Here is a 19,979-nt window from a genome sequence, read left to right on the forward strand (position 1 = left end):
CTTTCACTTCCTTGGTCAGGGTTACCCCAAGGTATTTTATGCTATTTGTGGCTATCGTGAAAGGTGATGCTTCTCTGATTTCCCTCTCTGCTTCCTTATCCTTGGTGTATAGGAAGGCAACTGATTTTTTGGAGTTGATCTTGTATCCTGCCACGTTACTAAAGCTGTTTATCAGCTGTAGGAGTTCTTTGGTAGAATTTTTGGGGTCGCTTATGTACACTATCATATCATCTGCAAATAACGAAAGCTTAACTTCTTCCTTTCCAATACGAATCCCCTTGATCTCCTTATGTTGTCTTATTGCTATTGCTAGAATTTCAAGCACTATATTGAAGAGGTATGGCGAGAGTGGACATCCTTGTCGTGTTCCTGATTTTAGTGGGATGGCTTTGAGTTTTTCTCCGTTCAATTTAATGTTAGCTGTTGGCTTGCTGTAAATAGCTTTTATTATATTTAGGTAGGACCCTTGTATCCCTATTCTCTCCAAGACCTTTATCATAAAGGGGTGTTGAATTTTGTCGAATGCTTTTTCCGCATCTAGTGAAATGATCATATGGTTTTTTTCTTTCAGTTTATTTATATGGTGGATTACATTGATAGATTTGCGTATGTTGAACCAGCCCTGCATCTCTGGGATGAAGCCTACTTGATCATAATGGATAATTTTTCTTATGTGTTCTTGGATTCGGTTTGCCATTATTTTATTGAAGATTTTTGCGTCGATGTTCATGAGTGAGATCGGTCTGTAATTCTCTTTCTTGGTTGGGTCTTTTTGTGGTTTTGGTATCAGGGTAACTGTAGCTTCATAAAAGGAATTTGGCAATGACTCTTCTGATTCTATATTGTGAAATACCTTAAGGAGTATAGGTATTAATTCTTCTTGGAAGTTCTGGTAGAATTCTGCATTGAAACCATCTGGTCCTGGGCTTTTTTTCGAAGGGAGATTTTTGATAACCATTTCTAATTCTTCGCGAGAAACCGGTCTATTTAGATCATTCACCTGGTCTTGGTTTAGCTTTGGTATATGATACTTATTTAAAAAAATGTCCATTTCTTTTGTATTTTCCAGTTTTGTGGCATACAGGCTTTTGTAGTAAGATCTAATGATTCTCTGAATTTCCTCTGTGTCTGTGGTTATGTCCCCCTTTTCATTTCTGATCTTATTTATTTGCGTGTTCTCTCTCTGTCGTTTAATTAGTTTGGATAGGGGTTTGTCGATCTTGTTGATTTTCTCCAAGAACCAGCTTTTTGTTTCATTGATTCTTTGGACTGTTTTCTGTGTTTCTATTTTGTTGATTTCAGCCCTCAGTTTTATTATTTCCAGTCTTCTACTTCTCCTGGGCGCGTCTGCTTCTTTTTTTTCTAGAGCTTTCAGGTGTGTTTTTAAGTCCCCAATGTATGCATTCTCCGTTTTCTTTAAGTGGGCACTTAGTGCTATGAACTTTCCTCTTAGCACTGCTTTCATTGTGTCCCATAGGTTTGAGTATGTTGTCCCTTTATTTTCATTAAATTCAAGGAAGACTTTAATTTCTTTCTTGATTTCTTCCTTGACCCAGGCGTGGTTCAGTAGTTGACTGTTCAGTTTCCACGAGTTTGTCGGTTTTTTGGGGGATGCGTGGTTGTTGCCTTCTAACTTTAATCCGTGATGATCTGATAAGACACAGGTGGACACTGAGATTTTTTTGTATCTGTGGAGGTTTCCTTTGTTTCCGAGTATGTGGTCAATTTTTGAGAAGGTTCCATGAGCTGCAGAGAAGAAGGTATATTCTTTCCTATTTGGGTGGAATGTTCTATAGATGTCTGTTAAGTCCATTTGCTTCATTACCTCCAATAATTCTCTTAATTCTCTATTAGGTTTCTGTCTGATTGACCTGTCCCTTGGAGAGAGAGGTGTGTTGAAGTCTCCTACTACTAGTGTGTGTGGTTTGATGTCTGCCTTGAGTTCTAGTAATATTTCTTTTACATAAGTAGGTGCTTTTATATTGGGGGCGTATATATTCAGGATTGAGACGTCCTCCTGATGAATTGTTCCTGTTATGAGTATAAAGTGACCGTCTCGGTCTCTTCTGATTGATTTTAGTTTGAAGTCAGTTTTGTTAGAAATTAGTATGGCCACACCTGCTTTTTTCTTAGGACCATTTGCTTGAAACACCTTTTCCCAACCCTTTACTCTGAGGAGGTGCCTGTCTTTGTGGTTGAGATGTGTTTCTTGCAAACAGCAGAATGTTGGATCCTGTTTTTGTATCCAATCTTTTAGCCTGTGCCTTTTTATAGGTGAATTGAGCCCATTAATATTAAGTGATATTAATGACCAGTGGTTGTTTACTCCGGTTATTCTTATTGCTTTTGGTAGTAGAGATTGTGTGTCTCCTTTCTTTGAGATGTGCTCGTGAAGGGCCATTAGATGCCTGGGTTATTGTAGGCAGTGTTGGCAGTGGTGGATTCCTTGGGTTGCGATTTTCCTTCTATTACTTTCTGTAGGGCTGGATTTGTGGCTACGTATTGTTTAAATTTGTTCTTATCCTGGAATGTCTTGTTTTCTCCGTTGATAGTGAACGATAGCTTGGCTGGGTATAGTAGTTTGGGTTTGCATCCATGGTCTCTTAGCTTCTGCAGAACCTCTATCCAGGACCTTCTGGCTTTCATAGTTTCCATCGAGAAGTCAGGTGTAAGTCTGATCGGTTTACCTTTATAAGTTACTTGCCCTTTTTCTTTTGCAGCTCTTAATATTCTTTCTTTAACCTGTATATTTTGTGTTTTGATTATTATATGGCGAGGAGATGTTTTTCTTTGATCCAGTCTGTTTGGTGTTCTGTATGCTTCTTGAATATTTAAATGAATATCTTTCTTTAAGTTGGGAAAGTTTTCTTCCATAATTTTGTTGAAAATATTTTCTGAGCCTTTGAGCTGTGACTCTTCTCCTTCTTCTATTCCTATTATTCTTAGGTTTGGTTTTTTTATTGTGTCCCATAGTTCCTGAATGTTTTGTGTTGAGAATTTGTTGGCTTTGCTGTTTTCTTTGATCTGTTCGTTTATTTTCTCTATGGTGTCCTCAGCATCTGAGAGTCTTTCTTCTAGCTCTTGGATTCTATTGATTATGCTTGTTTCTGTAGACTCAGCTCGTTGGCCTAGATTTTCCATATCCAGCTGGTCCTCAGTTTGTATTTTCTTCTTTGCCTTCATTTCAGTTTTCAATTCTTGAACTGTTTCCATTACCTGTTTGATGGTTTTTTCTTGGTTTCCCAGGGTATCATGTACGTATTTACTCATTTCTTCAAACTTTTTGTTGTACTTCTCATCCATTTCTATAAGGGCATTTTTTACATGTTGTTTAAGGGACTCTATTATCTTCATAAAGTCGATTTTTTCCACTTCTTCTGTGTTAGGTTGTTCAAATACTTCTGTTGTAAGATCATTGGGTTCTGATGTTTTCATGTTGTTTTTCGGATTATTGGGTGAGTTCTTGCCTTGGCGCCTGCCCATCTCCTCCTATTGATCCTATCCAATGGATCCTTTAGAAACCGGATCAGGTTTCCCTGCTGGCCAAGGGCTCCGCTTACAAAATGCCCTCACTCTCTTTTGTGGTTCCTGCTGCAGGCCAAGAACCCTCTCACCCCTCCGAAGGATCTTCAGGACAGGACCAGGCTCCCCTTGTGCCAGTGACCTGGCCAACCAAAGGCCTACCTCTTTGATTCAATTGTAGTAGGGCGATCTGCTCTCCTTATTGCAGCCTGTCCCAGCTGCTTGGGTCTGGCCACCGCTCAGCCGCGTCTGGCGCCGCCGCCGTGCTGCCGCCGCCGCTGCGCCGCGTCTGGTAATTAATATTTTTAAATTTTTCTTTTTTTCAGGGGGATGCAACAGGGCTGAGGGACAGATATGGAGGGGCTGGGAAATGAGTGATTTGGTATGTGATGTGTAATTCCCAAATAATCAATTAAAAATTTTGTGTGGTGATATTTTGTTTGTGCTCTAACAAACAAAGCTTGTTAGACTGCAGGGCTAACCATTAGTGAGCCATAGAGGTCAAGCAGTGGAGGCACACACCTTTCATCCCAGCACCCGGGAGGAGGAAACAAGAAATGATATGGCTAGAGGAAGTGATAAGGCAGGGTGGAGACAGGAGCTTGTGATGTAGGAGGGTCTTCTATCTATCTGTTGCTTTCATTGGTTAATTAATAAAGAAAACTGCTTGGCCTGATAGGTCAGAACATAGGTAGGCAGGGAAGACAGGACAGAATGCTGGACGAGAGAAGCAGAGTCAGGCAGACGCCATGAATCTCCGGCCCGAGACGAACGTAGGTTAGGATCTTTCCCGGTAGGCCACAGCTTGGTGGTGCTACACAGATTTAATGGAAATGGGTTAATTAAGATGTGAGAGTTAGCCAATATGAGGCTAGAAATAATGAGCCAGGCAGTGTTTAAATGAATACAGTTTCTGTGTTATTATTTCCAGGGCTAAGCTAGCCATGCAGGAGCCAGGCGGGCCAAAAGGCAGGCCTGCTTGCCTCATCACTACAAGGTTGGCCCCTTTTTTACTGAGAACTTGGTGAGGTAATCTTCCAGCATTTACCCCAATATTTGGTTCTGGGTTTTTATTATTAAGATCAAATATAATTCATACTACAATTATGTTAAAGAAAAAATTTTAAAAAGATGAATGCACAGGTAACCTTGCTCTACAGATAGATCACACCGTAGTGAGCCATGAAAGACTAAAGGTTTTCCTGAATGGAGCAGGGCAGCAGGGCCACTTCCATCACCAGATTCAGAACAACAGGGGGCTCTAGCCACTCCAATATGGCAAGAAAAATCAGACAGAAAAGGCATGCAGACAGAAAAGGCATGCACACAGAAAAGGCATGCACACAGAAAAGGCATGCTCACAGTAATAAACTGAGTTCCTGCTTTGACTTGACTCCCTATCACGTCTGATTGTCCTGCCCGTAGGACTGTGGAATGGGCGGATAGCGCACTCACCTTTCCCTGGGGAATAAGGAGGCTAAGGAAGCCTAACACAGAGGCACGAAAAGTTGAGATCTTGAGTAATTTATAATTGCCTCACCAAAAAGGGACACGGAGCTGTAATTCTAATAGGACATGTTCAGAATCTCTGCCAGGTTGTAATGATAGCAAAAGATGTGTCCTTAAAAATATTCTAAGGATAGACACACATGACATGATCATAAAAAGACAACAGAGAAAAAAATGCAAGTTCTCTCAACTTTTATAACCAGATTTCACACAATTATTGTCAAAATCCCAGCAATTTTTTTCCAGTTACAGACTACATTACTCTAAAATATATCTGGAAAGGAAAATGAATGAATATGACCAAAACCACGTTAAAACATCAAAATGAGAAGAATTCATCTACCTTATTTTAAAACTCACTGTATAGCCACCATACAAATACTGTAGCGAAGACTATGGGATACTGACAGGCAACGTAGCAATTGCTACTATGCAGTAATCAAGATTGTGAAGCCCATTTTGCAGAGGACCAGACACATACATCAGCAAAGCAGAAAAGATACTTCAGTGACAGACCCAAACATGCAGCCATGTGCAAGCAAGGCTGCTTTTCATCAGATGATGCTGAAAACCTGCTCTTGTGGAAAGGGGAAATCTCCCTCAACCTGACTTCTCAAAACCAACAAATAACAAATCACCACTCATGCATAGAACACTAAAATGGTTAAGGGTTTTTGTTTTGTTTTTGTTTTAATAGAAACTATTCACAGTCGATAGCCAGGCAGAGATCTTAAAATTCCTAGTCCAAAGCATAACTTATTCATTGGGAAATAAAAAGATAAATTGGGCTTCATCTAAACTTTTATTCTGAAAATCCTGTCTGGGTTTTTCTTGTTGTTGTTTGTTGAGACAAGGTCTCACTATGTAGCCACATCTGGTCTAGAACTTTGCTATGTAATTCAGCTCCTCTTGCCTGTGCCTCCAGAGTGCTGAGATTTAAGCCATGCCTTCCACACTCCCCATGAATCTATAAGGAAAAAAGGAGGGGCTGGAGAAGTAGAGAAGGACCCAAACAGGAGAGCAGAGCCTGGCATGTGTGAGGCCCCAGATCGGGTCCCAGTGGGGGACAGGAGTGCCACCATGCCTGGCTTGGGAAAATCCTTTCCCACAGCAATACCTGACAAAAGTAGACTGTACAGACTATATAAAGACCTCCTACAATAGAACAACAACAGCAAAAATACAACTGAGCACAAGCAAAAGAAGATTTCATATGCAGGTGGCGAGAATAAAAACATGAACAGAAGGAAATGCTAACCAAAGTGATAACAGAACATGACCTCAAGTACATCAGTGATGCTGAAATTAAAGAACAGAACAAATGGTGAAGACATTGGTCCCATGTTTGTTGGGACTAGGGGGCAGGAAGGGTGAGCAGGTGGCTCACAAGCATAGAGAATTGAAACTGTTCTGCAGGTGATGGGCATACACACACCATGCTTTTCTAGAAGCCCAGAGATTATGCAACAACAAATGTGAACACATGACAGGACTGGGCTTCCTGCTGTAGAATTTTACTTTAAAATGTGCTGCATTTGTTTATGCTGTGGAACATTTGTTATAATGATGCAAAGATGTGTTGCATTCTTTAATGAAGATGTGTTACTTTGTCTAAAACACCTGATTGGTCTAATAAAGAGATGAATGGCCAATAGAAAGGTAGGAGACAGAATAAAAGGGGATGGTAGACAGAGAGAATAAATGGGATAAAAAGGGCTATTAGGAAGGAGAGAGAAGAAGGAACAAGAAAAGAAGGAAGAGGACTCCAGGGGTCAGCTATACAGCAAACCATGGAGAAAGAAAGGTATTCAGAAATAAAGATAAAAGCCAAGAGGCAAAAGGTGGGCTTTTATGGGATAATTTAAGTTAAGAAAAGCTGTCTAGAAACAAACCTAGCTAAGGCCGGGCATTCATAAAAAAAGAATAAGTCTCTGTGTGTGCTTATTTGGGAGCAGAGTGGAGAGCCTCCAGGGGGCCAAATGAGTTAAGAGTATAAAAATGAACAACTACAGCTTCCGAGGATAATGGCATAGCAATGTAGATTTGATTGTCATAAGCGATGCCTCTGATTCAAGCTACTGATGGTGGGAAGGCTATGTTTATATGGGGAACTGTATGTAAGAACTCTGCATTGTCCACTAAATTTTGTTATGAATCTAAAACTACTAAAAAAATATAAGCAAGTTGTGGTGGGACCTGTCTCTAATTCCAGCACTTGGGAGATGAAGGCAGGAAGATTACAGATTAGAGGTCATCTCAGATGATATAGTGAGACTGTCTTAAATAATACAAAGTAATGATGATGATTAGTAACAACAAACAGAAGTGGGCAAGGACTCAGGGAAAATGATTCATTCATGTACCACTGGTGGGGGTACAAACCGTCCTCTACCCCAGATTTTGAGCTAAAAGTTTTCATGATGCCTTCAGTTTTACTTTAAGGCAGGATCAAGTATCCAAGACCACCGGAGAAAAGAGCCAGTTTGGAAACGCACGTGAGGGAAGCCCAGAAAAGCCTCCCAGTGTCCTTCCCTGCTTTGGGACTGGACGACACTGAAACAGCCGAGATGCTAGCCCAGGGTGTGTCTTCTCTAGTGACCCATGGTGATTGCTGCGAGATACAATATTTTGTCCCTGAGTAGAAGGAACAATAATTTGGAAAGCTGTCTCTGCTTTCTTCCTTTTACTGCCAGAGTTATGCACCTAGGGAGGCCTGAACTGCTGAGATAGGCAGGGAGGGAGAGAGATGACCAGTTTGACGTTTCCTGAAAATAATGATTTATTATCCATTCAGCTATTTACAGAGATGGTCGGTTTGGAATGCTGTGAAGGTCATACGGCTTTTGTGAAAAATTCTTCCATGATGAAGAATCCTTTTCATCTCACTTGCTGGCTGTCTGGTTGAGTTAATATTCAAAAAGCATGTTGCTGAAAGGAGAAAATACAATTGATGACACAATTCCCAAATATAAAAGCTGCCTCTTCTGTGGTTCACAACGCAACAGTTAGGTTTTCAAAGGAAGCCCCCATGACAGTCTCCTGGCTCCCCTCCCAGCTGACATGCAGTGCCTGCTCTGACCCTGGGAAGAGGTTCTGGCCTTTGTGGCTTGAGTGTCTCAGATGGAAATGAGGCCAGCATGGTGAGGGTTCATGCTGGCCTCAGAAGGATTAGCATCCAGTTAAGATCTAACTGATCTGCAAGACCCGTTACCGCTAAACACACTGAAGAAATCCAAAGACGAAAGGACATGTAGAGGACTCCTCACACCTGACAGTGGATTTAATGACTCAGAGCAGGGCTGTTGTGACATCATGGCTGAGTGTGTGTCCACATGGTCCCTGCCATGTCCCCTGTGACATCATGGTGGCATATGCATCCACTCAGTGTTCCTGCCATGTCCCTGGTACGCTCATATTGTTACTCCTCTGTTGACTTAGCCTCATCTCTTTGTTTTATCAGGTTTCTTTCACTATTCTGACATGTGCTGACTCGGTTAGAGCCCTCACAACCTCTCTTGCACCGCCCAGGTCTAGGGAGGGCTCTTGATAGTCACCTGCACCTGTACTGCTGGTCCCACCTCACCATTCTCAGCCCCTCCTTGCACCCATGTCTGGGGCATCCTTCCTAACAGTGGGGACCAGGCACACAGGCATAGCTGCAGACAGTGAGTCCAGCAGGGTCCCACATTGGATGCTCTACTCCTGTTATTTAACTCAAAGAATGAGCTGGGGGAAAAAAAAACATTCAAAAGAAAATCAACTTGTATACATTTAATTTACTGTTTTTGATATTTTGAGGAGATAAGATCACTATATAGTCCTGGCACTGCTCTGTAACCCAGATCCTCCTGCCTCTGCCTTCCACTTGCAGACGTTAAAGGTGTGTGCCATCATGCCCACCTTATGTATTTTTAAAATGTGTGCTCTATTGCTGGAGGATGACATTAAACATCCTCCTCAAGTTTAAGACAATGAATAATACCAAATGATTATAGAACCAATTGTTTTCAGCATCACTGACCATCTTCCAACTGATTTTGCAAAAATAAGAGATGGACTCATCGTTAAATAATGATACACATTGAGAGAGAGTTCTACACATCATGTCTTCATACTGGATTCTTACTGGACTCTTCACACATGGTCTTCAGCAGTAAGTCCCTCTGCTTAAGACAATACATCTTCCTTTAGTTCACCAATATGTTGCTATTCTGATCTCTTTTTTCCATTTGTCTCACTAGCCATCTCCTAAATCCTTCGGTCTGAATAAAATGGAGCTCCACAGCTCAGATTCTCACTCCAGCGTTCAGTGTGACACCAAGTGCTTTGAGCTCTGTTGTAAGGCCGGATGTTGCTCTGTGTACCCTGCTCTCTATCTCTGTGTTCTCTGGAGAATTCCAGGCAATGCTCAGCCCTGCCAGCTTTCATCCAAGCACCGTCCTCTCTCAAAGGCCATCACCCAGGCAGTTTTGTGTCATCCCCTATGTCTGCCCTCATGTGCTGGCATTCATGTGGTGAGCACAAAGGCCTGGTCCATGTCCTCCAAGGTGAATGTGTGGAGGGGTCTGTCGCAGTCCCCAGGGTCCTTGGAGGACAGCTGAAGCACAGGTGAAGCCCAGCTTCACTTTTACCCAGTGTGGCTGCTGCCCTCTTTCTATCCCAGGTGCTCCCCAAAACACTCCTCAGTAAACCGCCTCATTCTATCCCAGGTGCTCCCCAAAACACTCCTCAGTAAACCGCCTGCACCCAACTATACACTCGGAACATACGGACTAGGAACCTGTGTTTGGATCTGGAGATTTCAAACATCTGGGGTCATTAGAAGTTTCATCTGAGGCAAACTTAAAACCTTTCACAAGAAAAAAAAAAATTGCCTTGGAGACAGTTACTCCAGAAGAAGGCAGATGTCACTGGAACCTGCATTAAGAGAGACACTTCCACAAACACACGTCCATCCACTTCCTGAGTCCAGCCATCTGAAGACCCTCAGAACAAAGACACTGATAAGCCATGTCCCCCTTGTTAGGGAGGTAGAGACATACAGGGAAAGTCATCTGTGTGGGTCAGTTGTGTGGTTCACCCACGAAAAATCATAAACAACCAAAAATAACTCCTAGAGAATAATGAGGCCCCTCCAAAAAGGCTCTGAAGACTGCAGGTTCAGACTCTGATTCACAGTGGTGACAATGGGAGTGCAAATAGTCTCCCATCAGCCAACTTAGTAAGATGCACAAGGTTAAAAATGAAGAAGATTGTAAACATGCTAAGCTCTTCTACATGGGTTCCCTCCAGAGGGTTTGAATAATAACCATTACACTCAACTTACATTCGTGGCCGCGCTATTTGAACTCATCTTCTTGCGGTATTTCCTCCGGGTGCAGTAGACACTGAAAAGAGTGATGATCAGCATCACGACAAACACGGCGACAGTGGAAGAAACAGCAATGACAACAGTGTCTTGGGTGGACCCTCTCTTCTCACACAGTCTTCCCATGTACCACCAGTCTTCTCCTGCAGGACACCTACACGAAGAGATATGGTGACATTTATGGTATCGTATGGGTGACATTTAACTGTGAACGTCTTCATAGTTAAAGGGCCCTTGCATATTTGAACACAGATAGTCACTGACGCAGGTAACTATTTGACCCTAGACTACCTGAACCAATGAAGAGAGCACCAGGAGAGGATTATAACTAATCTGATACCGAGTTAGGAGCTGGGAGAGCAGGGAGAAAGCCACCTGAGGGGATCTGGTCCATTATTGTGGGCTCCACACCTTGGCTAAGGACTCAGCACTTTAGCGTGTTCTAGAAAATGGGGACCTGAGAACCTGCAGAGTCGAGGGACAGGATTGCTGTGAGCATTAAGACATGTAGTATTATAATAAGATATGTTAATATAATAAGACATGTCATATAATAAGACATGTAATATAATAAGATATGTAAATATAATAAGACATGTCATATGTATGTAATATAACAATATATGTAATTCTGTCAGTTAAACTCTAGTGCACTATGTCCTCACCAATAATTGTTATGGTGGCTGCCAAAAGACCCAAAGGGAGTTCAAAAGAGTAACTGTTCTGGACAGTTCTATGTCAGCTTGATGTCATCTGAGAGGAGGGAAGCTCAATTAAGAAAATGCCTCCATAAGACTGAGCTGCAGTCAACCTGTAGGGCATTTTCTTTATTGGTGATTGATTTTGGAGGACCCGGCCCATTGTGGGTGGTGCCACCCCTTGGCTGGTGGTGCTGCGTTTTATAAGAAAGCAGCTCGAGCAAGCCATGAGTAGCAAACCAGTACCCTTCCATAGCCTCTTCATCCGCCTCGGCCTCCAGCTTCCTGCACTGTTTAAGTTCCTGTCCTAACTTCCTTCAGTGATGGACTTCAATGTGGAAGTTAAATACATCCTTTCCTCTCCAGCCTGTTTTTGGTCACAATGTTTCATCACAGCAATGGAATCCCTAACTAAGACATTTCCTCAGTGTCATCCTTGTGCATTATCAGCATCAATGCCAGCAGGACAAGAAGGTATCTAGTGAGAGAGTGAGACAGTGAACCTCCCAAGGGAGACCTCACCTGCACTCGGCTCTATTGTCTTGGACAGTGCAGATCCCACCGTTCTGACACTCAACCTCAGAGCAGGAATTGTGGACGTTCGAGGTGGGGACTGGGTCCGGGATGGACGAGGTGGGGACTGGGATTGTCGACGTAGAGTTGAGGTGAGATATATCTGCAGAGGGAAGGATGGTGGAAATCAGCTTTTGTTTTACTTGTCATTGGACAGAGATAATACTCAGAGTTCGGGCTTGTGACAAAAGTCTTGGTGTGTGATCCCCAGCGTTCCTGTGCAGTCAGATGAGAATCAGGCAAGGGTGGAGAGTGGCTTTTGGTGGCAGACTTGATATCAATCTCCAGACCCCATGTTTAAGAAAAAGCCATATGAGGTCTCAACACTGGAGAACCAGGGAGAGAGGTTGCTAACGGGGTTAGAGACCAGCCAGCCTACCAGGTTAAAGTGAGAGACTGTCTCAAAAAGCATGGTGGGTGGTGGCAAAGTGGACAGAGTTGTCCACTTATTTATACACACACTCACACACACACACACACAAACATGCACACGATGACAAACTCAAACTCACATACACCAAGTCATGGTGCTAGGTGACAATACCCATGTTTGACCGGCACTTGGAGATCTGAGTCCAGCACCCATTAGTGCCTGTCCAGAGTACTGAGTATCCTGGGTGAGGAAACACTAGAACAGATTTCCAGCCTAAAGATTTCAACTGTTGTTCCACAATACAGTAAATAAATGTAGCCGGGCGGTGGTGGCGCATGCCTTTAATCCCAGCACTCGGGAGGCAGAGGCAGGCGGATCTCTGTGAGTTAGAGACCAGCCTGGTCAACAAGAGCTAGTTCTAGGACAGGCTCCAAAACCACAGAGAAACCCTGTCTCGAAAAACCAAAAAAAAAAAAAAAAGAAAGAAAGAAAGAAAGAAAGAAAAAAATAAATGTTTAACTCTGAAACCCTTGATGTTTCAAATTAAGCTATTTTCATATTTCTAATCATTGATACAAAAAAGTTCCCATCTCTGTCCAGTTCCTCCCACATCCTATAACAAATCTATAAACAAAACCCAGAAGAACACAGTGGACAACCAAGGGCTACAACAAGGAGCAAGCTCCCATCAAACTACTGCTGCTTCTATACCTTCAACAGTTAGTAGGATGTAAACATCATCTCCCTTGATGAACTCCCTGCTCTTCAGCCTCTCATAGGTTATGAAGGCACTGGTTCCATAGCCTCTGGTTCTGTAATACCGAGTTCCATTAGGGAAGAGAGCCGTATATCCCAGCTTGGAAGGCCTATCCCAAAAATAGCTTTCATTACCTAAAAAAAAATAAATAAATAAAAAATTATATGAATAGGCTGTGTTTAGCATCATCATAGCTCTCAGTGGTAGGAAGTCTCAGCAGCCTTCTGAGATGCAATTGGTCCTTTAAACTGAGTTAAGGCAGTGAGTGGCTGAGAGTTTCCTATACAAGCAAAGAACAATTTATATCATAAACTGAACTTAATGGTATCTAGTGCCATCCGGAGGGACGTGTTGGAAAGAATGAAATATTCTGCATGTTTAAACCCTCCAGTTTCTGTTATGTTTTTTTCTATCAGATTCAGTCACTATGTCCTATGTCATTTTGATCCATCCTTGCGATTTATAAAATTCCTCTGATGATATTCGCTTTCCCATAATTCTATGTTTCCCTCTAGTCAGTTTGCAGGAACAAAAGACTGGTGAAATTCCAAGTGTGATCATGGCTCCCTGGGTGATGACTCTTTTTGAGACTTGGAATGTAGCCACCACCGGTGACAACCCTCTATGGCGCATTAATAAGCTGTCACCACCCACTTCCATGCTGTTGCCACCAGTGTCCCAGCAGCTCCATTCTGACTGAAAATCCTCTTCTCAAGAGCTGATTGTGTCCCACAGTGCCAGCAGTGAGACCAAGGCAGCATGGGCGAATGAAACTCATTGTCAGAGGAGCTCTCCCTCCCCACAGCCTTCCATACTGACCTCCCCTAATTCTCCTAACAATTCTATGGGGCTATTGTTCCTGCCTTGGTATGACAGCCAAGAACAGTGGGACTTCAGGAAGGGTTTTCTTCGGGATCACATGACTAATGAAAAGAAAATCTTGACTTAGAACCAAGCATGCCAGCCTCTAAAGCCAACACTCCTTAGCCAATACCTAGAATCCAGGGATCATAAAATCCCAGTGTCGCAACATTCCTAACAGCCTTGACCTGGGAACTGTCTTCCCAGGTCAATTGAATCTTTTCCCTGAAGCTGAAAATCTTTACTTCAAGGCTAAACTTCCGTAACTAACCAACGATGCAATCTCTCATTCCCAAATGACCATCCCTCCTTGAACAACGATCAAGTCCCTAGCCATGAGGAAAATAAGAAGCTACAAACCATTGGTCATCGTTGGGTCTGTAGTTATACTCCGTTGGTTGGACATACGCTGCCGGATGTCAGGATTTTGATCCAAGAGTGTCATTGTGGCTTGTTGCCAGGGACACGGCCACTGTAATTGATCGTCATTGGCACCAGAGATCAGGTAGAAATAAATCCCCACATTAGTCGAGGAATTCAGATCCAGGTAAACCTGATAAGCATAGCCTTTAGGAGAATAATATGGAGGACTGTACACATCTGTATTCTGGCTGTCAAGAAGCTGTGTGAAATTCGGTATACGCCAGATATGGTGAGGACACCTGGTTTCTGAGAGATTGATGTCATCGATAGACAGACCACCCGATGATGATCCCGAGCCTCTGAGTCCTTCAAATGCCACTCGGAATTTCTCAGTCACTTGCAATGTTACGTAGTAAAGTTGCCAGCTCCCAATGGGTATATCTGCAGAAAGAGTCACTGTTTCAAGGGTGATGAAGGATTATGAATTCCTTCCTGACATGGTCAGTATTAGAATTCTATACTTCAAAGGGAAATAAAAGGTGGTGAGCCAAAGATAGTTATGGATTTGGTGAATGGCTTCTCAATTCTTTATCCCAGGACATTGCTGCAGCTGGACTGTCCACTGGGTATCAAATGTTTCCATACCTGCTCTCAGCTAGCTCACTGTAGGGTTAAGCCAGTCCCTTTAGGAGGCAGGTTTGCCTCGGGCGAATGCTTACAGATAAATGGTCTCGCGGGAGGTGGCTCCGCCCTTTCTTTCCTACCTCCTGAGCTACGCAGGAATCTAGGTTCTGTAAATTTATCATTAAAGTTGTAAATATTCTTTTATATCTGCATTGCATTTATTTACACCGATACAGCTCACCCTTTCTCAGAGATGGGTAAGCACCAATCTCTGAGAGCTCCATTCTGCTTACCAGTTACCTGGTATTCTGTCTTAGTTAATAACCGAGCCATATTAACATCTGTGATTTGCTGGTACTCTCATAAAGATTTCTTTATGTATGTCTAACAAAACTGGAATACTTAAATTTCAGTGGAATTTAAGCAGAGTTAAACAGGAATCTACAAGCCCAGGAAGCCACGTCCCGTTCATTCCCAGTGACTCGGCGTTACAAATGCTTGCCCGACAGTGGCAACCACATTTGCTGCCATCCACCTCCTTCCTGTCTTGCACGTCTAGCTCACTGAATAGGGAGATTCTTAGCTCACTTAAGCTGGAAATGAGAGGTGAGTCTCTCTTCCAGTCATAGGTTACCTCTGGTAAGAGGGAAGCTGGGAAGGGAAAGTCAAACTACCATCTACCCCTACTCCACTGAGAAACGGCGTGCAGAAGCACTTCAGGAGCCCCCGTGACAACAGGACAGAAAGTCATGCAAACTGTCGGTTCATGCTGGGGGGAAGCTCGACTATATCAGCACTGAATGACAATTGAAACTGCCAGGAAATAAACTGTAAACATCAGATTACAAAAAGTGCTACTGCCCATAGATAGTTTACAGACTGAACAAAACCTTCCATCTACATTTGAAGGTTTGGCTTCAGTATGGTCCTTCCTCCCCATGAGGCCCAGAAGGTGACTGTCTTTCATTCATAGGCCCAGGTTGTTCATCCTGGGAAGATCTGCATCCCAAACATGGACAATGACACACACACACACACACACACACACACACACACATATATATATATATATACACTTTAATATTTGCATTAGTATACCCATTAAGACATAATTCATACTTACAAAATTAAGATATATCGTTTCAATATCTATCTTACATAACTACATGTAGAATATATGTGCAATGCATGCGTACTTTCTCTGAGATTTAAAACCTCACTGTACTTGGGTGGCCACAAACACAAGCAGCCCATGTATTTCAGAGGTTTCCGTGCATGGGAGGGGGCTGTGAGGTATAGTGCAGAGTTTACTCACTTCATAGTGTGTTTGGTTTTGTCTATTAAATTAAGGGGTCAGTGTGTACAAGAAGAAAGAGTAGTCTGTTCGCTGTTGGCCATTAACCACAAGTATCAACTTGGTGGGATTGAGAACTACCATGGAGACCACTCCAGTGCATATCGGTGAGAGATTAGGTCGATTGAAATGGAAAGATCATCCTAAATGTGGGCAGCGCCGTTGCACGGGCTAAGGTCCTTGACTGCACCAAGAGAAGAAAATGAGATGACCCCATTAACATTGCTGTCTGTACTCTTGGTGACAGATGCAGTGTGGCCTGCTGCCTCACACTCTTGCCATGAGGGACTGTGGTCCAGAATGAACCCCTCCGTGCCTTGATTTTCTCAGGTATTACATCCTAATACTGAGGCTCATTAAAACAGTGGCCCACATCCCTTCCTTCCCCATCTGCTTTAATACGTGGTCAGTTGGCCCACCTCTCCAATACATGGTTATCTGAAATGTGGACAGCTCCTACCCACAGAAATAGTGCCTACAGGGACATTGACTTCATCTCATAGCAGACACCTTCACTGGGATTCATGTTTTTAAGCTGGAAGTTAGGTAGGGTCCTCTTTCCAGTGTATAGCCCTTAGGTAAGACTGGATCACAGTAAGAGAAAATGAGATGTCTCAACAGTGGTTATTTAGGGAGAAGCCCAGGCCTCCCTGAGGCCAGTCCTGCCTTTATCCATTCCATAGTTTAGTTTCTTTTAGCCATCAACCCTCCCCCGTGTCACCCAGAGTTCACACTGTATTTTTGTTACTGGATAATAAAACTGAAGGCCACAGTTCCAGAGACCAGCTATGTTATTTAAGTAAGTATCACAAAGGATCCTAATTTTATTTTCCTTTTCAAATAAGGCAGACAAGTTCTATTGAAAGTCGGTGTTTTCACCCCCTGCTCTGCTGCAAGTAGCCACAGTAATTGAAGAGGTCTCACCTGCATCCAAACTGGGAGACTGTGGATACTGTACCTTGTATTTCTCTCTGTAGGGTTAAAACCCCATCTGGGTGGCCTGCAGTGTACTCCCGGGTGTAGATTTTCACTTGGTTGTTTTCACTTCCACTGTTGTACAGGTAAAATTCCAAGCACTGAAACCCTCTCTTGGGGTACAGCATTCTGCTCTCCAGCATTGCTGTGTCCCCCACATTTGCAGAGCTGCTGTCGAAATGCATGAAGAAGCCGGAATCTGTTGAGGGCACAGAAGCACAATGGAAGACAGCAGAGCTCTGGGCTAAGGCTGCTTTCTTTAGTGTTTGCTGAGCTCCCACCAAGCATGGATGCTACAGCCTGGGTTGCCCCAGAGTTCACGCATGGGAAATAACTTTCAGACTTCTATGTTGAGGGCATTTGGAAGTGGGATCTTTGGAGGTGACAGAATTACACGAAGTCATGAGTGTGAGCAGTTGTGACTTTTTCAGAAGAGACCTGAGCCAGCAGAATGTTCTGTGTGACCATGTGGTGACCCTTGTCCTGGGAGGCAACAGAGTGTCCCTCTACAGCTGACAAGCAGACACCAGGTACCCTGCTCTTCAACTATCCTGTGTCCATAACCATAAGAAAGTGATATTTTAAAATAAAGCACTCAGTCTCGGGTACTCAGGTATAACAAGAGGAAGCAAACAGAACATGGCATTGTGCTGGGTATTATGATGCAGTTCTATAAGCAGGGCGTTTGCAAATGAGACATAGTTAGACACCCTTTCTCTTGCTACAGCTTGCAAAAACAGGAAGAATTTGGGAACACCTAGACTGGAGCTTCTTGTCGTCATTGTAGGTATTTTGGTACCCAGGACACACAATTACATCCAGCTAGGATTCTCTGTGGAGTGACTCACAGCCCAGAGGTGCTCATTCCTCTCCTACATTCTGTGATGTGTGAGAGGAGACAACACAGCCCCTGGAATAAAAGTGCATGCAGGAGGTGCATTGCGGTCTGCTCCGCATAGGTACTGAGGGAGACCTCCCAGAAGCAAGCTGCGAGATGTAGAACGGAAGCCATTCTGAGTGAGTAAGGCAGAGAAACGGCATCCCATTACTGTGCACAAGTCTCACTCCTTCGGAGAAACTGAACGGGCTACCAATAATAATTCTGATAGAGGAGATGGAGAAATTGCTCAGTGGTGAAATGCACCTAATGTTCTTGCAATGGACCAGAGTTCCATTCCCAGTATCCATGTTAGGCAGCTCACAACTGCTTGTCACTGCAGAGATTCTGACACCTCTGGTATCTAAGCACACATGCATAAAGGGCACCTGCAATCACACGTGTGTACTCCCGACCTCACACATCCACTCACTGTGCATGCCCGTGACCACATGCACATATTTGGAATAATAAAGAGAGATTATCTTAAAGCCAGTAATAATTCAAATAGAAATGAGAGATGAATCACCCATCTTTCAGACTGAAGAAGAAGCCTGGAGCCACTGATCCTGAAATCCGTTACCTATGCACTGGCCCATATTGGAGTGATCGTTTGCTGGTCCCCCGGGGACCTGTGAAACCCTTTGCCAGTCAGCATTGTCCCCTGAGTTTTGGATCATGCCACAGATATTTTCCAACTCAAAATCACAGGAGTCCATAAAACTCAGCGAAGAAGCTACAAAAGCAAACAAGGAAACCGATGTGAGCATTTGTTGAACATAGTGACATAAGCGGTCAAGTCTGAGCTGGTCACAGAACTATGAGAAAGACACTTCTCTGCCTGCAGAAGCCCAAAACGAACTTAGTTTGTGTGTGTGAATTCCCAGTCCACACCAACCCTTTCTTCTCGTCTATTTGTGGAAAACCGAGTCAATATTCCTCCTGTTAGTCAAACTTTAATGCCACAGCAAAGGTTATTTTGTCTCACTTATGGGACAACTGCACATTTCATTATGACTTGAAAGAGGCTTGAATATAGAAACGGTCTGCACTGGAATTAGCAAACCCTTCGACAGTCAGCATGGGGCTCATTGTGCAAGGACTCCGGCTGCTTTAGTAAATCTCAAGGCAAACTTTGTAAGATGGCAAGTGCTGAAAATGGCTAGTAGGAGGGGACCTGAGTGATATTCTGATATTTTTTTAAATCAAACTTTTATGATCTCAGAGACCCCAAAGGTGTCCAGAACATCCCTTATCCAGCAAGGAGAGGTCCTTTCAAGGTGCCCATCACTTACAGCAGTTGTACAGCCGGTTCAGTTTCAGCAGGTCATAGTCACTGAAGTCCATTCGTTGGCCAATCACATTTTCAAAGTCTGAGATCCTTGTGACAATGGTGGGCTCTGTTCCGTTCTGGAAAGCTGTCTTACTGTAGTGCATGACCGAGGTGTAGTCATAGGGTACATTCAGGGAATCGGACACACTGTCATCGTATATGTTGAAATTGTGTTCTCTGCCTGGATATGTTTTAAAAACTTTAATTGTTTTATGTTCAACGAAATAATGCCGCTCTTACTTAACACTGTTAACGGAGAAATACAAAACATAATAGAGCAAACTTTGTGCACATTATCTCCTGAGTGTCACGTGTTGCAGACACCCCTGTCTTTGGACCCGCTATCATGCACCATTGTGATAGCAACAATCAAACTAACAACTTGACACTTCCAGTCCAGCCCCAAGTCTAAGGTTCAAAGACTGGGGATGGAAAGGAAGGTTCTGCAAACCAGTGTGGAAACATTTAGAGTCACCGGCCAGCAATGCTGATGGTTTAATGTGCTCACAGCAGACCGGGTAAAAGCAAGACTTTAGGGAGTTTGCTAAAATGGGACCCCGCATTGATAACATGGCCAGGAGTCATTAGAAAAGATGGACATCATTGAGGACTCAAAGGTTACTGATTCTTGTACATGCACATAGTGCATTATACATTATAAAACTGTAAACAAGTTAGTGTCTTAGCAACAAAGTATCTTATTCCCCAAAAAATGATTGAAGAGGTGACAAGCATGCTGACTGAGTTTATTTTAAATGAAGCAATGAATGTGCTATTTTATTAATATTCACA

General features: G+C 43.2%; 1 protein-coding gene across 1 annotated transcript in view; it reads right to left on the reverse strand.

Moving 5' to 3' along the window:
• Positions 1–19,979, reverse strand: part of LOC121453586 (meprin A subunit beta-like) — a 40,392-nt gene that overhangs the window by 6,676 nt on the left and 13,737 nt on the right. The window contains exons 8-14 of the mRNA XM_041660458.1: positions 19,150–19,368; positions 18,438–18,590; positions 16,961–17,176; positions 14,022–14,465; positions 12,755–12,934; positions 11,620–11,773; positions 10,358–10,553 (exon numbers count right to left, since the gene is read on the reverse strand). Coding sequence (XP_041516392.1) covers positions 10,358–10,553; positions 11,620–11,773; positions 12,755–12,934; positions 14,022–14,465; positions 16,961–17,176; positions 18,438–18,590; positions 19,150–19,368 — 1,562 coding nt within the window. The remainder of the gene's footprint in view (positions 1–10,357; positions 10,554–11,619; positions 11,774–12,754; positions 12,935–14,021; positions 14,466–16,960; positions 17,177–18,437; positions 18,591–19,149; positions 19,369–19,979) is intronic.

This window comes from Microtus oregoni, unplaced genomic scaffold (assembly GCF_018167655.1).
Source record: "Microtus oregoni isolate MIOR12 unplaced genomic scaffold, Mior012 000011F_ref0000422, whole genome shotgun sequence".
NCBI lineage: Eukaryota > Metazoa > Chordata > Mammalia > Rodentia > Cricetidae > Microtus > Microtus oregoni.